General features: G+C 38.2%; 1 protein-coding gene across 14 annotated transcripts in view; it reads right to left on the minus strand.

The window, feature by feature from the left end:
* Positions 1–17,986, minus strand: part of RAPGEF6 (Rap guanine nucleotide exchange factor 6) — a 238,253-nt gene that overhangs the window by 143,410 nt on the left and 76,857 nt on the right. For all 14 annotated transcript variants that reach the window (XM_075131300.1, XM_075131299.1, XM_075131297.1 and 11 more), the window contains one exon: positions 6,973–7,116. In XM_075131300.1, the coding sequence (XP_074987401.1) occupies positions 6,973–7,116 (144 nt within the window). The remainder of the gene's footprint in view (positions 1–6,972; positions 7,117–17,986) is intronic.

Below are 17,986 nucleotides of genomic sequence, written 5' to 3' on the forward strand. Positions count from 1 at the left end.
GTGCTATTAATAAGGAAGAGGTTGAAATGTAAGTGATCACAACTTCTTGGTAGATACTTGTGTATTTTATAATTTATTGTATTATTTGCAGTACGTATTATTTCCATTAAATTTTTATATTTAAAACATGAGACAAGATGGGTGAGGCAATATCTTTTATAGGACCAACTTCAGTTGGCGAGAGACAATTTTTCGAGCTTACACAGAGCTCTGCTTCAGGTCAGGGAAATGTACTGAGTGTCACAGCTAAATAAAATTTACCTCCCAGGCTAATCTTTTGAAAGTGTGGTACAGGTTTCCTTTGAAATTCTCATAGAAAACCTTCACAACGCCTTTAAAAGTCAAGCCTAGGAAATTAATTCATAACTTTGCTAGACACTAACAAACATGGACTGAATAGAGAGACTGGATTTATGGCTTATTACAACAGTCTACAGCCCACTAAACCCACCCCACAGCTTCCCCCTACCCCAAATGACTGGAGAGGTGTTAACAGGCCACTTAACACACATTTCAAGGAACCATTCAAGGTGAACTACTTCTGCTAAACAATCTGTTCTACCTTGTATTTCACTGTGATGCTCTGAGTACGGACAAGTATACAGTACAAAATTAAGTCAACATAAGTTACATCGATGTACAGCACCTGCAGTAATTAAATTGATTTGTGCATGTCCGCACTAGCTCCTTTTGTCAGCGGTGCATGTCCTCACTAGGAGCGCTTGTACCGATTTAATTGTCAGTAGAGGCATTTGTGGGGCACTGACAGCCCAAGCCCTGGTGTGGTTGGGATCTGGCTGTCTGGCACCAGGGACTGACAGCTAGAACAGTCTGACGTAAGCAATGCAGTGTCTAAACTACACTGTTAGTGACCTAACTACATCAACCCAAGTACTATGCCTCTCATGGAGGTGGAGTTATTAATTTGGTGTAGTGGGAGACTTTCATCAGTGGGAGCAACATTGCAGTGTAGACGCTTACAGAATTAGGTCAACATAACCTGCCTTACGTTGACGTAACTCTGTAGAATAGACCAAGCCTGCATTTCCTAGACCTGCTGAAGAGCTCTGTGTAAACTCAAAAGCTGGTCTCTCTCACCAGCAGAAAGATATTACCTCACCCACTTTGTCTCTCTAATATCCTGGGACCAACTTGGCTAAAATGTTACATTTAAAAAACATCCTAGCTGCTTCCACATAATGACAGAATTTTTTTTAAACCACCATATGCCATTAGATTATAAATTATGTATTATTAAAGTTAAATTTTACAAAAGCTGTACTTTTGACAGTGATCCCCTGAAACATGTAAATTGTTGTGACCTGGTTCTAGTTTTTCCACGTCTGTCAGAAATGCTTACTAAATAAATGACTACCCTTATGAGACCGATTATAAAAAACAAACCGTAATTTATTTAGTGCATTTTTAAATTACCTACATTAAGAGGAAAAATATGAATGCACAGAGAAGGCAATATAAGCAAAATGCAAGAGGAACTCTGCACTGTTATTGCAATTTGCATTTTAATTATTGTAAATTCATGTAGTTTACTAAAATAACCCTCTTAGCTTCTAGTGCTTTTCCCCATAATACCAAGTAACAGTCATTGGGAAATTAAGAGTTTAAAATACTTTAATAAAGTTAAATTAAAACTATTTGGGAGACAAATGACTAATATGGGACTAGATCTGCAGCTGCTCTGTGTATAAAACTTCCTCTGACATAAATAGGAGTTCCAGACATGCACCAGCTGCAAACTCAAGTGTCTGAACAGTGGCACTTAACAAGTTATGTTTTATAAAAACAAAGATTAACCTTATTCTTAATCATGAGTCACACTGCATTTAATTGCAGAAATTTGCATATTTAAGAGGTTAAGGGGGCAACATGGAGAGTCCCCATGCATAGGAATAACAAAAGGGAGTTTTAGACTGGGGTAAACCTACTGAAACTCTGAACCATGAACAAATAAAAGTTTAGTTCTAGGTTAGGTCTTCACAGCAAAAAACAAAACAACAACAAAAAACGGTGTTTTATTAACTTGGGGTAGCTAACTCAGATTAAATTAGCAGTGTGCAGACAATGCAAATGGCATTTAACTAGGGTTAGCAGCTTGAGTTATAGGCTATACAATACCTGGGGCTGAATTCAAGCTGCCAACTTGAGTTATAAGTTGAACTGTTGTGTCTTCACTGCAATTTTAGCCCAAGTTAAGAACACACTTTTGTGTCTGTGTGTGTCCATGCGCAATGGAGAAATACCCTTAGAGATTAAAAAGTTACATGTGCCAGACAGCATTCAGGCTACGTCTACACAAGGATAAAAAACCCGCGGCACTACTGCAGCTGGCCTGCGTCCACTGACTTGGGCTTGAGGGGCTGAAAAATTGTTGTATAGTTTCAGGCTCGGGCTGGAGCCCGAGCTCTGGGACCTTCCACCCTCGCAGGGTCCCACAGCTTGGGTTCCAGCCCAAGAGTCTATACAACAACAATTTTTCAGCCCGGCAGCCCAAGCCCCGTGAGTTTGAGTCAGCTGACCAAGGCCAGCTGCAGGTTTTTTTTAATCCCTGTGTAGACATACCCTGTATAGACATACCCTCAAACTCACATAAATAATGCTATGTTGTATACTTATGACCTACAGAGCATCCCAGTGTCAGAGGGCAAAGAATTCAATGGTATCAGGTAATGAGTTTCAGCTGGCCTGACCAATTCGGTGTACCCCAACTCACTATGGTTATAATCTGTATTTAAAAAGTTGTCATGTAAGATATCATTGGAAAACTACTAACTCACAGATCATTAATATTCCTGCATAATGGATACACAGAGTGTACATAAAAAGTTATGAATATATGCTGAAATTATGAGAGGCATGTCAGGGGAGTTGGTAAACAGGTCTGCCTTAGCTAAAGGAATATGTATTTGATTCTCTGACCAGCCCAGTCTTCAGGCAAAGACAACAATGGTCCATTTTTACAGATTAGGTAAACAAAAATATTAAGCTAACAACAAGTGTGGGAAGAAAGAACGTAAAGCTTCCTTTACTACCAGACTCCATGTCACCTTCTTCACAGCTTGAATAAACTTTACTTTGAGGGGTAAATCAGAAGAATCCATTTCAAAGGCTTACTGCTCTATAAAGGCAGGGGGGCTGAATCTCAAGTGATAAACAATTGAATCAACTGATTGTATACAATATTACTTTATTATACAAATGTATAAAGTGAGGCTTTTTTCTGGAAGCTAATGGCACAGTGGTGATCCATATGATTGTGAAATGTATGTATTAACACTATATGAGAAATATGAATACTTAATGATATTATGCTTTACAGTCTGTGGCCAAACAGGGAGAAACAGGTTCCCTCACAGACAGGAGAGATGGCAGCCATTTACCTGTTTCCTATGTAAATTAAGCAAGGTGTGACCAAAAACAATGGAAGTCTCATTTACATAGAAATCAACAAGGGGATGAGAAGACACAGGAAGAAAAAACAGCAGGAGGTCATCCTACCTCTGGAAACAAAGCTACTGAACTTTGGAAGATATAAGCAAAGACAGAAGTCATCTTTGGCATCCATCACAAGACAGACACAACGGAACAGAGCTCTTGCAACCTGAGAAAGATGGGTACTTCAACCACATGCAGGAGGTTTTAAGTCTCTGGAAACTGAACATAGGTGAAAAGCATGCTTTGGCAAAGATATTTTACCCTCTGTGGAAGGTCCTGACTGAGGAAAAGCTAGCCATGGCTGGGAAGAACGCAGACTGGTCAGAGAAACCATCTTGAACAAAGCTTGTACCATGCTAGATTAAGTTTTAGATTTTTAGATGTGTGTTTTCACATTTATTTGCTTGTAACCCTATCTTTATTCCTTTTACTTGGCATCACTTATCTATGTTCTATTGTTAATGAATTTGTTTTATTTTTACTCTAGACCAACTCAGTGCTGTGTTTAAAGGGAAGGGTGTATTTACCCCAATTAATAAGCTGTGATGTGCTTTTTGTCTCTTTACAAGAACAAATGAACCATATTATTTCTCTGAACTGTCCAGGAGACGGATAGGACGTTACAGAATACATGGCTTTGGGAAAATTCGGGCCTGGGAGTGCGTTGGGGTCACCTTGCTGGTTGTAGCCAAGACCAGAGTAGGGCTGTAGATTGCTTGCTGGGGTCAGAGCTGCTGAACAAGTGCTGTCTAGCACACAGACCCTTCAGGTGTGATCTGGATGCTTGTAGGCTCAGTGTGAGCATTGTAAGGCAGGTTGCAGGACAAGTCATGACCACCCCTGCTTGGTCTAGACTGCCCCCCAAGTCTCATGGACTACAGGACTTTAAATACAAATACCTAAAATGAACTGATTTATACCATGAATGTAACACAATGCGTGCAATATGGAATAATGTGATCATTAAATAGGGCTTAGATACAAGATCTATCAAACCACATTCAGCCTCTATCAAAGAGCAGTTAGCAGCAGGCAGAAAAGTGAAATAACGTACTGCAATTATTAATTATAATCTTGTCATGGGGCAAATTTGTTGGAAAGTTTGTAAACAACTTTCCAGCTTTGGGAGGGATGCTATTGCAATGTCTTGCCTATTGCAAACTACAGTCAAAGTTTCTCTACACCACATTTAATCACAAACAGTTAAATATATAAGGTTTTTAAGAGTTTGATTCCTGAAAATCTTTTCACACATTGTCTACTGCTTGTTATTTTTTCATCATTTGTTCCTGAAAAGCTGACATTGATCAAGTTGCAACTGCAATCACAATTATATATAGAGATATCCCCAGTGCATAGTGTTATAGACAGATATAAGGACGGTAATTATGAACTACTGTCAGATGGTAAAAATGTATGTATGATATGCTCAAATGTGAAAAGGTAATTATGAGAGAGTCAATGGTTTATCTGAGATTTTCAAAACCTTAGGGAACCAATGATCTTATATTAGCAGTATATTCGCTACTCAGTGTGCACAAGTAACTCACACCAACGCTAATGGGAGTTATATCTGCATATGAAGAAGAAACCATATTATTTAATACAAGATATTTTACCTAATTATTTTACAAAACTTTGACTAAATTTAGTGAAATCTGCACACACTTTTTTCCTTTTTATAATTTTGTTACTTGCTGAATGTGGAGCAGGTAAATGTATTCTATTATGTTTTGATTTCTTAGTCATCAGTCGATTTGTCCACTGAAAAGCTTTTTTGCTACAGAAATTATCTGAAACTTTCATACAGGTAGCAAAATCTCATGATCTATAAATGATACTGGTTTTTACTTCAGTCAGCTGTTAACCAGCTGAGATAACCAACTGACAGATTTTCTTCCAGAAATGTAGTTTGTGCAACCAAACTCCATGGAATTAAACTTGGTGCCTAAAATAGCTGACATTGTCAATTCTTGTACCCGTCAAAATCATACAGACAGAATCACAGGATCTGTTGGTCACAAGATTCTCTCTTCCTTACAAAGTGGTCAAAGGATGAAAACTTTGAGAACTACTATTTTCTGTGCTGATTCAGCCTTAAATAGAAATGCAATGGATGAAGAAAGATGTATATTTTGTCACAATCACAAAGGCTAGACTTTCATCCATGATCAAACCCTTAGGCATTTCCCAGAGCTAGGAGACAAATTCTCACTTCTGTGTCAAGAATTAGTAAACAAACTGAGCTAGTCACTGAACAGAATACATCACACATCCTGAAATGAGGAGATACAGGAAGCTGAACCTAAAGTATACACAATTATAGCAACAATAGCCTTTCTGCTTAGAAGACAAATGCCAACATAACCTATACTCCCTGAAGTGCCAATGTTTTGGAATTTTTAAAATTATCTTCTAAAAACATTAATATTAATCACATGCCAAAAACTAATTTACTCAAATATAGTCAGAAAGTAGTTGAATTTCAGGTTTAATGATTGTGTTTCAAATGCTTTGCAAGCCTCCCAACTAGAAGAGACCATCAAGGTTGTGGGTTTTTTGTTTTGGTTTGTATTTTTTTGTTTGAGAGAGTTACTTAATTTGTTTTCCTTTTTCTGGCCTGAAGACTCATTAAAATTTGGCTCCACTAAACCCTAATATTATAAAATAGCAGAAAGTATAATTTCTGGTAATGTGAACATTTTTCATGATAATTTGTTTGATTTATTGGTATTCTGATTTAATGTCAAATCAACAAAACATCTAGAACAGTTACTTTCAAATGAAACCTTTTGTGTGGACCACACACATACAACCCACCACTAACAGGATTTTAGCATGCAATTACACAACACTAGTGGAAAACAGAAACCTGTAGAAAAAATATTGTGGCCTGAGAATCACAGCTGTATTTACCTTGGCACAAAACAGATTTATATATTTAGTAATATTTAGTGTGGCAATATTTAGTGTGGCAAATACCCTACTGGATGGCTAATTTCATCTCACCAAATTCTGCTATTTTCAAGTAAACTCTCCGATCTTTATACCGAATTGAACAACAGGTGAAACATCAAGATATGCCTTCATATTGTACAGTAGCTGGGATTTCATAAAATACTTTTCAACATGATCTAAACTGAATAGAAAAAACAATCTCAACATTTTAGGATGAGTACTTGATTTAAAGATATTGCAAAAACAACAACCAAGTATCCATGGAGGTCTTTGAGGAGGACAATCCTTTTCACTGACCAATGGCCTTCTAAGCATTTTCACTATTACACACAGCTGCAGATCCATAAACCAAAGCATTTTTGCTCTGAACTGCTGAACCTGAACTGTCACCTATAGCTATAAAATCCAAAGTGTTCTCCAAGGAGAAAAATGTTTACAGATAAAATAAAAACAAACTAACATTTTTATCTCCTTCTGTCTTTGACCCTAAAAGACCCAAATGCTCAGACAATGAGAAACCAACTAGGCTGATCAGTTTTTGTTAGTAGAAAACATGCTCACCGAAAGATAACTGCTAGCATCCACATTGTCTGTGATGGTCTGACGTTCTCCCCGCTGGTTAATCTTCCTAAACCTTCGTCGAGACTGCCTGAGGGGAACTTCTCTTTGCAGGATATTCTCTTCATTGTCTTTGGAATTCTCCACCTGAAATACATGTTCAGGATCCTGGTTAAACATCCAATTCTTCCATATTATTGAAAGTCGGTGGAGTTTTATTAAACTCATGAGGAAGGCATTAACATTAGCTAAGAACAGTTAAGTCTTTCTTAGGAAACAGACTACACAAATTTCTTAAGCAAATGCTACGTGTCTTGAAATGATGTTATTACAATGAGCTGAAGGCCACAGTTTCCTTCCAGGAAACAGTAAAAAAAAAAAAAAAAAAAAGTCCCCTCTCCCCGACGCATACATATCCTTTAGACAAAATCGTTTACAAGTTGTAAAGACTTCTCATTGCACTTACACATACTACACCATAACAATTAAAATAATTACATATTACTCAGTTCAAGGGGCATCATCAACTCAAAAAAATACACTTGACCATTTTGTACTCCCTATGGTTATGAGGTTGCTCATTAAAACATGTTAGCTACTTTGTTTTAAATAATATAATATGATTTTACGAAGCCTTTGCAGTGTAGACAGGGCACATCAGGCTTAAAAATGTGTTAGGACTGTCCGTGACAGCTAGGTCCTAGCCCATCCATCCAACAACTATAAGATCTCATCCTTTATTAATGATCACTTCACTGAACAAATATAAAACAACTTTAAAAAGAAGTAACTAGAAACTGCCGTGAGCGTTTCACACTCAACTTTATTTAGGTATAAAATTTTTTAAAAGGTATTTAAACATATGAACACAGGTAAACATTAAGTACTGTACCTGTATCTAGCTTGTTCTAACTCCATTTCCTTCCCCTCCCCCCCCACACACCCTCCCCCCGCCCTCTAAAAAGCAGGCCCATCCTTCCACATTTCCTTCTGATGTCTTGGAAAAACATATCACAGCAGGAAACAGAACAGACATGTATATACAAATAAGGCTACATCCAAGCAAATAATTCTTCTAACATATATCTTTAATACACAGCAATTTCTACTTTCTTATTTCACATATTTAAAATATTTAAATTTGGACATTCAAAAACACAGCTATAAAAAATTCCTACTGAAACAGAGACCGGCAACTTTATTGACTCTTAGCAGTCATCTCAGTATACCTTCATAAATTTACTCAAGTTCAGAAGTGTACAAGGAGGAATGGAAACAAAAAAGAGACAGAAAGAGTTGGAAGACAGTAAATAAGCAAGTAACTAAGAACACAGAAGTTATTCATGAATATGGCAAGCACAACCCACATTCTACATTAACTGAGGCAGCAGGTCTCTATGTCAGGAGGAGAATATAAACAACCCTTTACATTTTAAACTTTTTTTTTTTAAACACTGAGAAAAAAATAACATCACTTGAAAATAGACACAGTATAATTGCCTTTCTAGCAAGGCAATATACGAGAAGTTATGCTCATGACTGGTGAACTGACCAGGTGGACGCAAATCTGACATCACAGCTGGGAACAAAACAAAAAATTCAACCTCACACCACACTAGTACCAAAAAGGAAGCAACAAAGCAGGTGTCGCACTAGCATTTAACAATATTTCACAGGGATTTTATTATAGGTTTGCAAAGGCAGAGGTAAAAGACTAAAGCAAAAATTGGGTTTTTACTTATTGATAACACTACTGTTGGACCCATGAAAGTGGCCATGGCCAAAATCTTGAAGTTTAGCTTCTTATAAAACTGTCCTGTTAAACTAGCCAAAATAATTAAATATATTTCATTTCATCTTACATGCGCGTGCGTACACACAAACACACAATACATGCAGTGCTTTACTAAATGTATTATATGCTTCTAGAGTCAGGAATGGCAGAAGCTTCCTAAAAGTGTGCGTATGTGGGGCCGCCGGCGCACAAAACCGTGGCCTCGCCTCCCCACACCACCCCTTCCCCTGAGGCCCCGCACCTTCTCCCAAGGCCCCACCCCCATGCCACCTCTTTCCCCCAAGGCCCAGCACTGCCTCTTTCCCCTGAGGCCCTGCCCCCTGCTCTCACACGCCTCTCCTTCCCATCGCTCACCCTTACCACCAGTAAAAAGTGGGGCAACTGTGATGCCCTGGCCTTCCCTGTTCTGATGTCCCTGTCTAGAGTCCTGTGAGCTGTCAAGTACTTAGGACAAGGTGCTTAGCTTCGTTGCACAGACTACAATGGGAACTGAGGGTCCTCAGCACCTTGCAGGAGCAGATACAACATTATATAGTTTTGACACTGAAGTTCACAACATGACTATCTATTCATTTTTCAGAGAGTCTTAGGACTGTGGCAAAATAATACTGTACTATACTGTGAAAGGAAGCTATTTTTCTTCCCTCATTCTAACTGAAAACTAAGCAAATTAGGCATGAAAATGTTTTTGCTTTCTGTTAAGAATTAATCAACCAACTGTTAGTGGAAACTAAGTAATTAAGGCACCTGCTTCCTTCAGTTAATATGGCTACTGTACAACTGAAAAGAAATACCAAAAAAGCCGGGAAGCCCTTTGTACCACAGCACATGTAAGCATCCTATTTTCTACAGAATTCTGATTCCCGTCCAAAGCAGCAGAGGTCTCAAAACCTACACTAGTAGGCTATATTAGAGAGACCTTTATAAGTAGTTAGAGTTAATAAATGATCAATCAAATCCTGTAGAATCCAGCAAGTCAACAGATTGCTTCCACCAATGTGTTTATTATAGGCAGTGCAAGTAGTGATGCCTATAGTTAATGTAGCTTGCCACTTCCTATTATATAAAGACTGTGTTTTTGGGTGCTTATAACTTTGCCAAACTTAAACTGTTCAGGCTGAAGTTTTCCATACTGGATGTCTGCCTCAGGCAGAATTTGTTTTGAAAGTTTCTGCAAAAACGATTCAGCCATTTCTGAGAAAAAGGTTAGCAAAAACAAAAAAAACATTGTTTTGCCCATGTAAAAGATTTCTTCCAAGAGTAGCCCTAGCAGGGACTTGAAATATGGCAGTGGGATCACTGTAGTGTCAATAATATGACTTTTGGCATAAAATATCCCCAAACCTGGCCACGTTATAAACCTCTGAAAATCTCAGTTCACCCAGGCCCAGTAAAGACTTGTTAGAAGTTTGCAGCTCAATTCTCCAAAGATTCTAACTATGCTGAACATGCTCCATCCCCTCATAGCTCCTATGGGCAGACCAGACCACATACGCATCATCCCCACAGAGTGGCTGAGCATGCTCCATTCTGGGGCTGCAGAGCTTTAGCAGGACTTTCCCTTGCAACTGCTTCTTCCACCTGCCTAGGGTCACTGTGGCACTAAGCACTGTAACTCAAAGCAGAGAGATTGTCTCTCATGTGCTCTCAGTGTTTCTCCTGCTGATCCCAGGCAGTGTGTGTTGGGGTGGGTAGGGAGGATTGAGAAGGAGAGGCTAGGAGGGGTTGGGGGACAGAAGCAGAGGAACGGGACAAGGGACAGGAGTCAGACAGAGGAGTGGGGTGGATAGACGGGGCAAGAGCTGGGGAGGGGGACGGTAGAAGCAGTAGCAGAATAGGGAGGAAGGGAACAGGCAGGAGCCAAGCTCCTATGGAAAATATAGGATGTAATGATCATGTAATTAAAGACTAACATACCTACAAAGAAGCTGATTAAAGGTGCACAGGCAAATTTAACTCTCAAATTTCCAAACTTTTGAATGCTTGACTTTGAAACTTTAATGTTTCTAATGTAATTTTTTGGGATATAACCACCATTTATATAATACACACTCCTCATGTCTGTAACATGCTTATAACATCTATTAATCATCATCAACTATTTATAAATAAAACCTTAATACAAAGCATTACATAGACATTTGATACCCTCCACTAGCTCCTGGTGACCAAAACAGATCTACATCTCTGAAAAATTTGAGATGCATGTCTTTAATGAAATTAAATTGCTGAAAAAAAAAATCATGGAAGAGATTAAGGCAGGAAAAAAATTATACAAAATCCAAGAATATTCTTAGCAGGGACTGAAATTCAAGCCAGCCTAACTCACTAGAAATTTGTCTCTTTTTTCCCTCCTCTTTGTGGTACTCTCAACAATCTATTCTTCAGGCCAGGCTCCTTCTTACAGCGGCCTGAGAGGAATCATACTATAAATAGGAGCAGAAGGGGAAGCAGGTATTTTAGTAAAAAGGACACCTACCCTTTCCCATATTAATTCCCTAGTCAAAGGGGTGCTAATAAAATAAAATAACTCTACAAAGTGAATGGAAGCTCTTCCTCTATTTTTCTTGTTTGTGCTGACACACTTTTCACACCATATAAAGCACTGTTTGGAAAATATTGTCCATTAAAATACATTTGAAGTGGTTTTGTAAAATTTGCCATTTTGCTCCAGGAAATTACTATGTATGCCAGTGCTACAGGGTGAGCACAGCCAGTACCTCATCAGCTCACTCCAACTTGACTTATTTGAAGGCAGAGGAGCAGCAGAGTGGCTTACCCACTAACATCTCCAGGACAGGAAAGCTGCACCCAAGAGAACAGTAAGAGTGCTGGGAATGGTGAGGGTTTAAGGGATACTTCCCTGGCAAGGATGATCTCTAAAAAGACAGGCTGTGGGGGTTCCCTCTGAGAAGAGTGGGGCTTCACACCATCAAGAAGGACTAAAGTGGCTGTGCTGACAGAGGGACAGAAGAGGTCTGAGAAGGAGTGTAGGTATGGCAGAAGACACCAGAGTATGGTATGGTGAGACTCCCAGCAGAGGCTGATAGAAGGTCCTGTTAGGAAGAGTAAGGACTTAAAAACTATATCCATTCAGTGTGGGAAATGGATTATATCTGGGACTTTTTGTTATGGACTGAGTTGCACTATGATTTTATTAATAAACCAACCCAAAGGAAGGATATTATTGAAGCAAGACAGCCTGAAGTGGAATCATTGGGTTACCTGAGAGGGAAAACTGAGGCAGTCACACGTATCCTGCTATGACCAGCCATAAGAGGACACTCCAGGTGGGACCACCCTCTGATAGCCATTAGTAGCAATGCTTCCACCTTTTCTAAACATTAAATAACCATTCCTTTTGCATACTGTTTCTTAAAAACGATGAGCTTCATCACTCCATGGAGGTGTCAACCTGCCACTGTTGTAGATATTGGAATGCGCTCACTTGTCAAACCTGATGATGGGTATTGTGAGGAGAAGTGGGTGGGGAAAATGGAGGAGAGATATAAGCCCTCATGCTTCATGCCATTAGCAACCTCTAATTGAGAGATGCTCGGGAAAAACTTCCCACTTGGGCTGGTTATTCAAAATTATTCATTATAGGGTTTCATGCACCTTTCTCTGAAGCATCTGGTACTTGCCTGGTACATAGAACACTAATGTGATCCTATATGGAAATTCCTGTGTTCCTGTGAAAAGAATGAAGTGTTGGGGAGCCTTGAACATTCTCTATTCTCAAGAACAGAGAATCAGTTGTCTTTTGATTTCCAAAATGCATGGCTCCACAAGAGATGAATTGCCAACTGTCAAAGGATTAAAATACAGATATTGCAGACTTGATACAGTGCTCATGGGTAACAATACAGGTTCACTAAAATGGAAAGCGGAACCCAGCACTAAGTAAAATATATTTTGGAAACATCTGAAGGTAGAGAGGATCACAGCAGAGAGCCTCTAACATGCCTACTTTAGAGGATGACTTTTTGGCCAAGAGGTGGCTATAAATTTCTAGAATTAGGACATCAAAATTTAGGAGAAAATGCCTTTTTGACATAATTAGTTAGGAATATAAATCAAAGAATATTGTCACACTGATGTATAGGTCAGACAGAACAGAAATAATATGGGTCTGCAGTTAGCATGTGGTAACTTCTATAAAAAGCTTTGAGTCTTGCGATGTATTAGATGTGTTTTTGAAAAGCAGACCGACTCACACAATGAGCCAGTTTTTCAAGACAGATGATGATGATAAACCAAAGGGAGTTAGATAACCATTATTCTCAGTAGATATCATGTGATCCAACTTTAACCTAAACATGCTGAGCGGACACAAAAGATGATGAAAAAGAGTAGGTCACAGGCATACATCAAAGCAGGAAATGTATGTGACAGCACACTATTAAAAATACAAATGAAAGACTCATATTTTTAAAACGCATTTTTTGTTCTTTAAATTACACTATGCTTGTAGACATATCGTTCTTTTAATTAATCATGCCTACTTCTCTACAAAATACATATCAACATCCATGCCTTATGTGGAATAAGAAAGCAGTAGCATGAACTAGATGATGCAAGAATAATGCTTTTATAAGTACACTGCTACTAGATGTGTTAGAATTGAAAATTACATTTCATAACTACCAGTTGAAAATACAGAAATAGTATCCTAGAAAACTAATTATATCACTGGTCAGACATTTTCCTGCACAAAGAACAATATTGCTATCAGTATGAAGAACACGGAATTTTCTGTACAGTATAGGTATCTTTCTATTGTAGAATATCAATGCCTCTTTGTACAATTAACCTAACTTTTTATTCCACCATAATCACACAGAATTAAAGCAATTAAATAGTACAAGGAAATCTTTCAGCATTTAAAAGAAAGGGAATATATACCTAATTTAAACACTTACAAATATATTAAAAGAGCTATTAAAGGAATAGCTATACTGAAATGCTAAATTTTAAGAGGACTGGTAATGTAATTTTGTATTATGCAGTGGCATCAGTTACGTTGGTTCTTAGGCACAATATAAAACAATGTTCATATGCTTATTTCTCAAAAACCTTCAGTAATCAGCTGGAAATTGAGAAAACTTGTCAATATACAAATCTGACAAGAAAAAATAAATTTATTATCTTTACACACACACCCATGCATGTACCTGCTCCCTTAAATTGCAAGAGAATTTAAAAGAGACGTTCATCTGAACTGGGGAAAATATTTTTGAACTAGGAAGAGAAAACCTACAACAATTTGACCATGTAAGTCTTAGACAACACTTTTCTGAAAAGAGGTTATTTCCTCAATAATTTTCAAATGATGCTGTTGTTTTTAGAAAATGGAACAATAATTTTACCGTTGAAACCAAACATACTGCAAGCTGAGATAGTGCAGCCGTGCCTAACTTGACAACTAAATTGAGTTCCGAGTTCAATCCACCTCTTTACAATGGGGGTGGTCTATGTCAATATTGCCTGCCCTCAAAATTCAAAAATCATGAGTCAGGCCCCCCCACCCCCACATTCATGAGGCTTTAAGAAAAGATTAAGTTTTTTGGTCTATCATCTGATTTTTGATCTCTTCCTCCCCACTCCCAAATTGGCACCAATTTTGGCCCGACTGAAGGAGTTCGCCCTGATACAACTGAAATCAAATTATGCAAATTTGTATAAAGCGCTGCCTCAGGCTACAAAGGGCTTACTAGCTTCTTCCAAAATGCTAATGAAGTTATCCTGTGCTTCACACTAATTAATTATGTGCCCCGGTATCTGCACATCAATTAATTTTATACCCTCATACCCACATCAATTCTTCAGCCTCTGGTCCCACATCTACCCGTTTTATCCCAGCAGCTCCAGGGTCTCTTCACCCCCACACCCTCTTACCTCCCAGGATTGGGACTCATTTTGACAGATGCTTATATTGCAGGTAAATATGAATCATCAGTTGCAACTGTTAAAACAAGTGTATCTCTAGCTTCATTCTATATTTAGGGCTCAATTCAGACAGATGGGTTTGCATCTCTAAGCACAGCAAGAGAATTTGGCAGATAAGACGGGGAGTATCATCTGAGTATCTGATATCGGAGCAGAACCTTTACATGTCTTTTTCTAAGTCACAGTAAAGAAAGCCACAGATAAACCTTGCTAATTTCTTTAGTTTACAAACACTAACAAGGGTGCGTGGATATTTACAGATACCAGAAATTAACCAGGCAATCTAGTTTTTGAGAATAAAAAATTGTCATCTTGAAAAAAAATAATCTGCTATTGTTTTCCACCCCTGGAAGGTGCTCCTAATTTTTCACCACTCCCTTTTTGAGGTCCTCTATCATGATCACACAGGGGGACATGGTGGATTTTATTTCATAATCTTAATTTATTTGACCGGATAAGCCACTGTTAAAACAACATTAGGCATCTCTCTCACTACCAGGATACATGTCTGCCTCTGCAGCAGTCCATTAGCCTGAGAAGCAAAAAGCAGTTTTTAGATGCTTCTAAAGTACACAGTTACAGTATTAGTCTTTATTTTCAGTGTGTAACAGAAAAGACTAGAATGACTGATTTAACAGAGTAGTCTCTAGTCAAAGATGTAATTTTATTGACTTAGCATTGACCACTGCAGAGTTAGTACTACAAGAGCATTTCTGTATGGAGCAGCTTTCCCCATAAAGCATGATGCAAAGTGAAATTGAATAGGATCACATGATCTGACTCAATTTTACTCAACAACCAGTGTTAGCGGGTAACATCCTTCTGTTCACAAACACCATGCTGCTCTTGTGAAATCATCTGCTTGAACCTAAAGAAGAAAAAAGGAAGCACCAAGAATGAAAGTGGGGAAAGAGACCGCAATACAGTTAGATCTGCTGCAACTTTTGGCTACGTCAATTAGGATATGATTAAAACCATCAGTTTAACAATAAACAGGTCTATTTGTTAATCCAGTAAGTCACCTAGTTTCCTAAATATGATTTGCCATGGCCATCCATGTACTATCTGTTATCTCATTAACTTAGCTTTGGCTGACCACATTTATGGCCTTTAAAACGGGTCAGTTCTCCAAGGAATCCCCTTAACAAATTGATTTATATTCTAGGAAGGAGGAGGAGATAACAAGAGATGTGAAAATCTGTCAGCAAACCTATTAGTAAACTATGCTGCATTTGTATGTGGTTAAGTGGCAAATACTTGTTGTTTTTATCTGGTCCTCATATAAAATCCTGCTAAATTTCTAAGCAAAAACAAAGAAACAACTGAAAACCAAAAATTAATTATGAGAGAAAATCAGGGAACTGAACTCAAGGCTCCTATGAGGCTGTGAAGATAATTACCAATGTGTACACCGCCAGCCTGTCCCTTTTTTTTCACTTTAAGTTCCATGTAGAAATGTGACGGGCTTTGTTGATTTAGTCTGTTATGTTTAGCTATAAAAGGTGAAAGCTAACATCATGGAGAAGAAACAATGTGTTTTAGTAATTTGCTCGTCCTAGGTGGAAAATACACTGAAGTTCCAGAAAGGAATTTAAAAGACCCAGATATTTCTCTGCACTGCCTAACTTGAATTTAAGAATACTTTTAATTGTATACATACTATTAAACACAAATAGTTTAAAATACAGTACAGGAGTATAAAAGTTATGTATTTCTTTCCAGTAATGTCTACAATGTGCTTGATGGTTACCAAATAGCTAGACTGAGAAATTATATTTCTAGATATTAAATGAAATATAATTCATAAAAATATATTTATGGTATTTTTGGTTCAATTACAAACATTATCCAGAGGTGAAGGGATTTTCTGCAAATCTTAGAGGGCATGTTTTGATTTCTAAAATAGGATGTTTGAAACTTTAACAAAATATGAACCCTACCTATCCCAAGCTGGTATGATACTATCAAGTGAAATATCAAAACCAAAGGAACATGTAACTTTGTTGTGGCTCACGTGAAGTTAAGTTTGGAATGATCTGAATCAAGATACCAAGTGATCTGTCAGATTCAGGTAACACCTAAAGCACCACTTCTGAAAACATAACAAATAAATAAAACTGTGGAGCTGACCTAAATTGGAAGAAGAAAAGGAGTACTTGTCGCACCTTAGAGACTAACCAATTTATTTGAGCATAAGGTTTCGTGAGCTACAGCTCACTTCATCGGATGCATTCAGTGGAAAATACAGTGGGGAGATTTATATACATAGAGAACATGAAACAATGGGTGTTACCATACACACTGTAACAAGAGAGTGATCACTTAAGGTGAGCTATTACCAGCAGGAGAGCGCGGGGGGGGGGGGGGGGAGAGGAGCGGGACATCTTTTATAGTGATAATCAAGGTGGGCCATTTCCAGCAGTTGACAAGAATGTCTGAGGAACAGTGGAGGGGGGGAATAAACATGGGGAAATAGTTTTACTTTGTGTAATGACCTATCCACTCCCAGTCTCTATTCAAGCCTAAGTTAATTGTATCCAGTTTGCAAATTAATTCCAATCAGACGTCAAGAATTATAACATTCAAAAACCAGTTGGAGAACACTTCAATCTCTTTGGTCATTCGATTACAGACCTAAAAGTTGCAATACTTCAACAAAAAAACTTCAAAAACAGACTCCAAGGAGAGACTGCTGAATTGGAATTAATTTGCAAACTGGATACAATTAACTTAGGCTTGAATAGAGACTGGGAGTGGATGGGTCATTACAAAGTAAAACTATTTCCCCATGTTTATTCCCCCCCTCCACCCCCCACTGTTCCTCAGACATTCTTGTCAACTGCTGGAAATGGCCCACCTTGATTATCACTACAAAAAGTCCCCCCCCCCCACACACACACACACAGGTAATAGCTCACCTTAAGTGATCACTCTCTTGTTACAGTGTGTATGGTAACACCCATTGTTTCATGTTCTCTATGTATATAAATCTCTCCACTGTATTTTCCACTGAATGCATCCGATGAAGTGAGCTGTAGCTCACGAAACCTTATGCTCAAATAAATTGGTTAGTCTCTAAGGTGCCACAAGTACTCCTTTTCTGTTTGCGAATACAGGCAAACACAGCTGCTACTCTGAAACCTGTCATTAAATTGGAAGAGTGACTGTATACATTGATTGGATCTCTTCCAACTGCCACCCAAATTGATGTAAAATATTTTCAGTTCGCTTCAATGGGAATTGGATTGGGCCAGCTGGGATCAAAACTCACAT

Source organism: Caretta caretta, chromosome 8 (assembly GCF_965140235.1).
Source record: "Caretta caretta isolate rCarCar2 chromosome 8, rCarCar1.hap1, whole genome shotgun sequence".
NCBI lineage: Eukaryota > Metazoa > Chordata > Testudines > Cheloniidae > Caretta > Caretta caretta.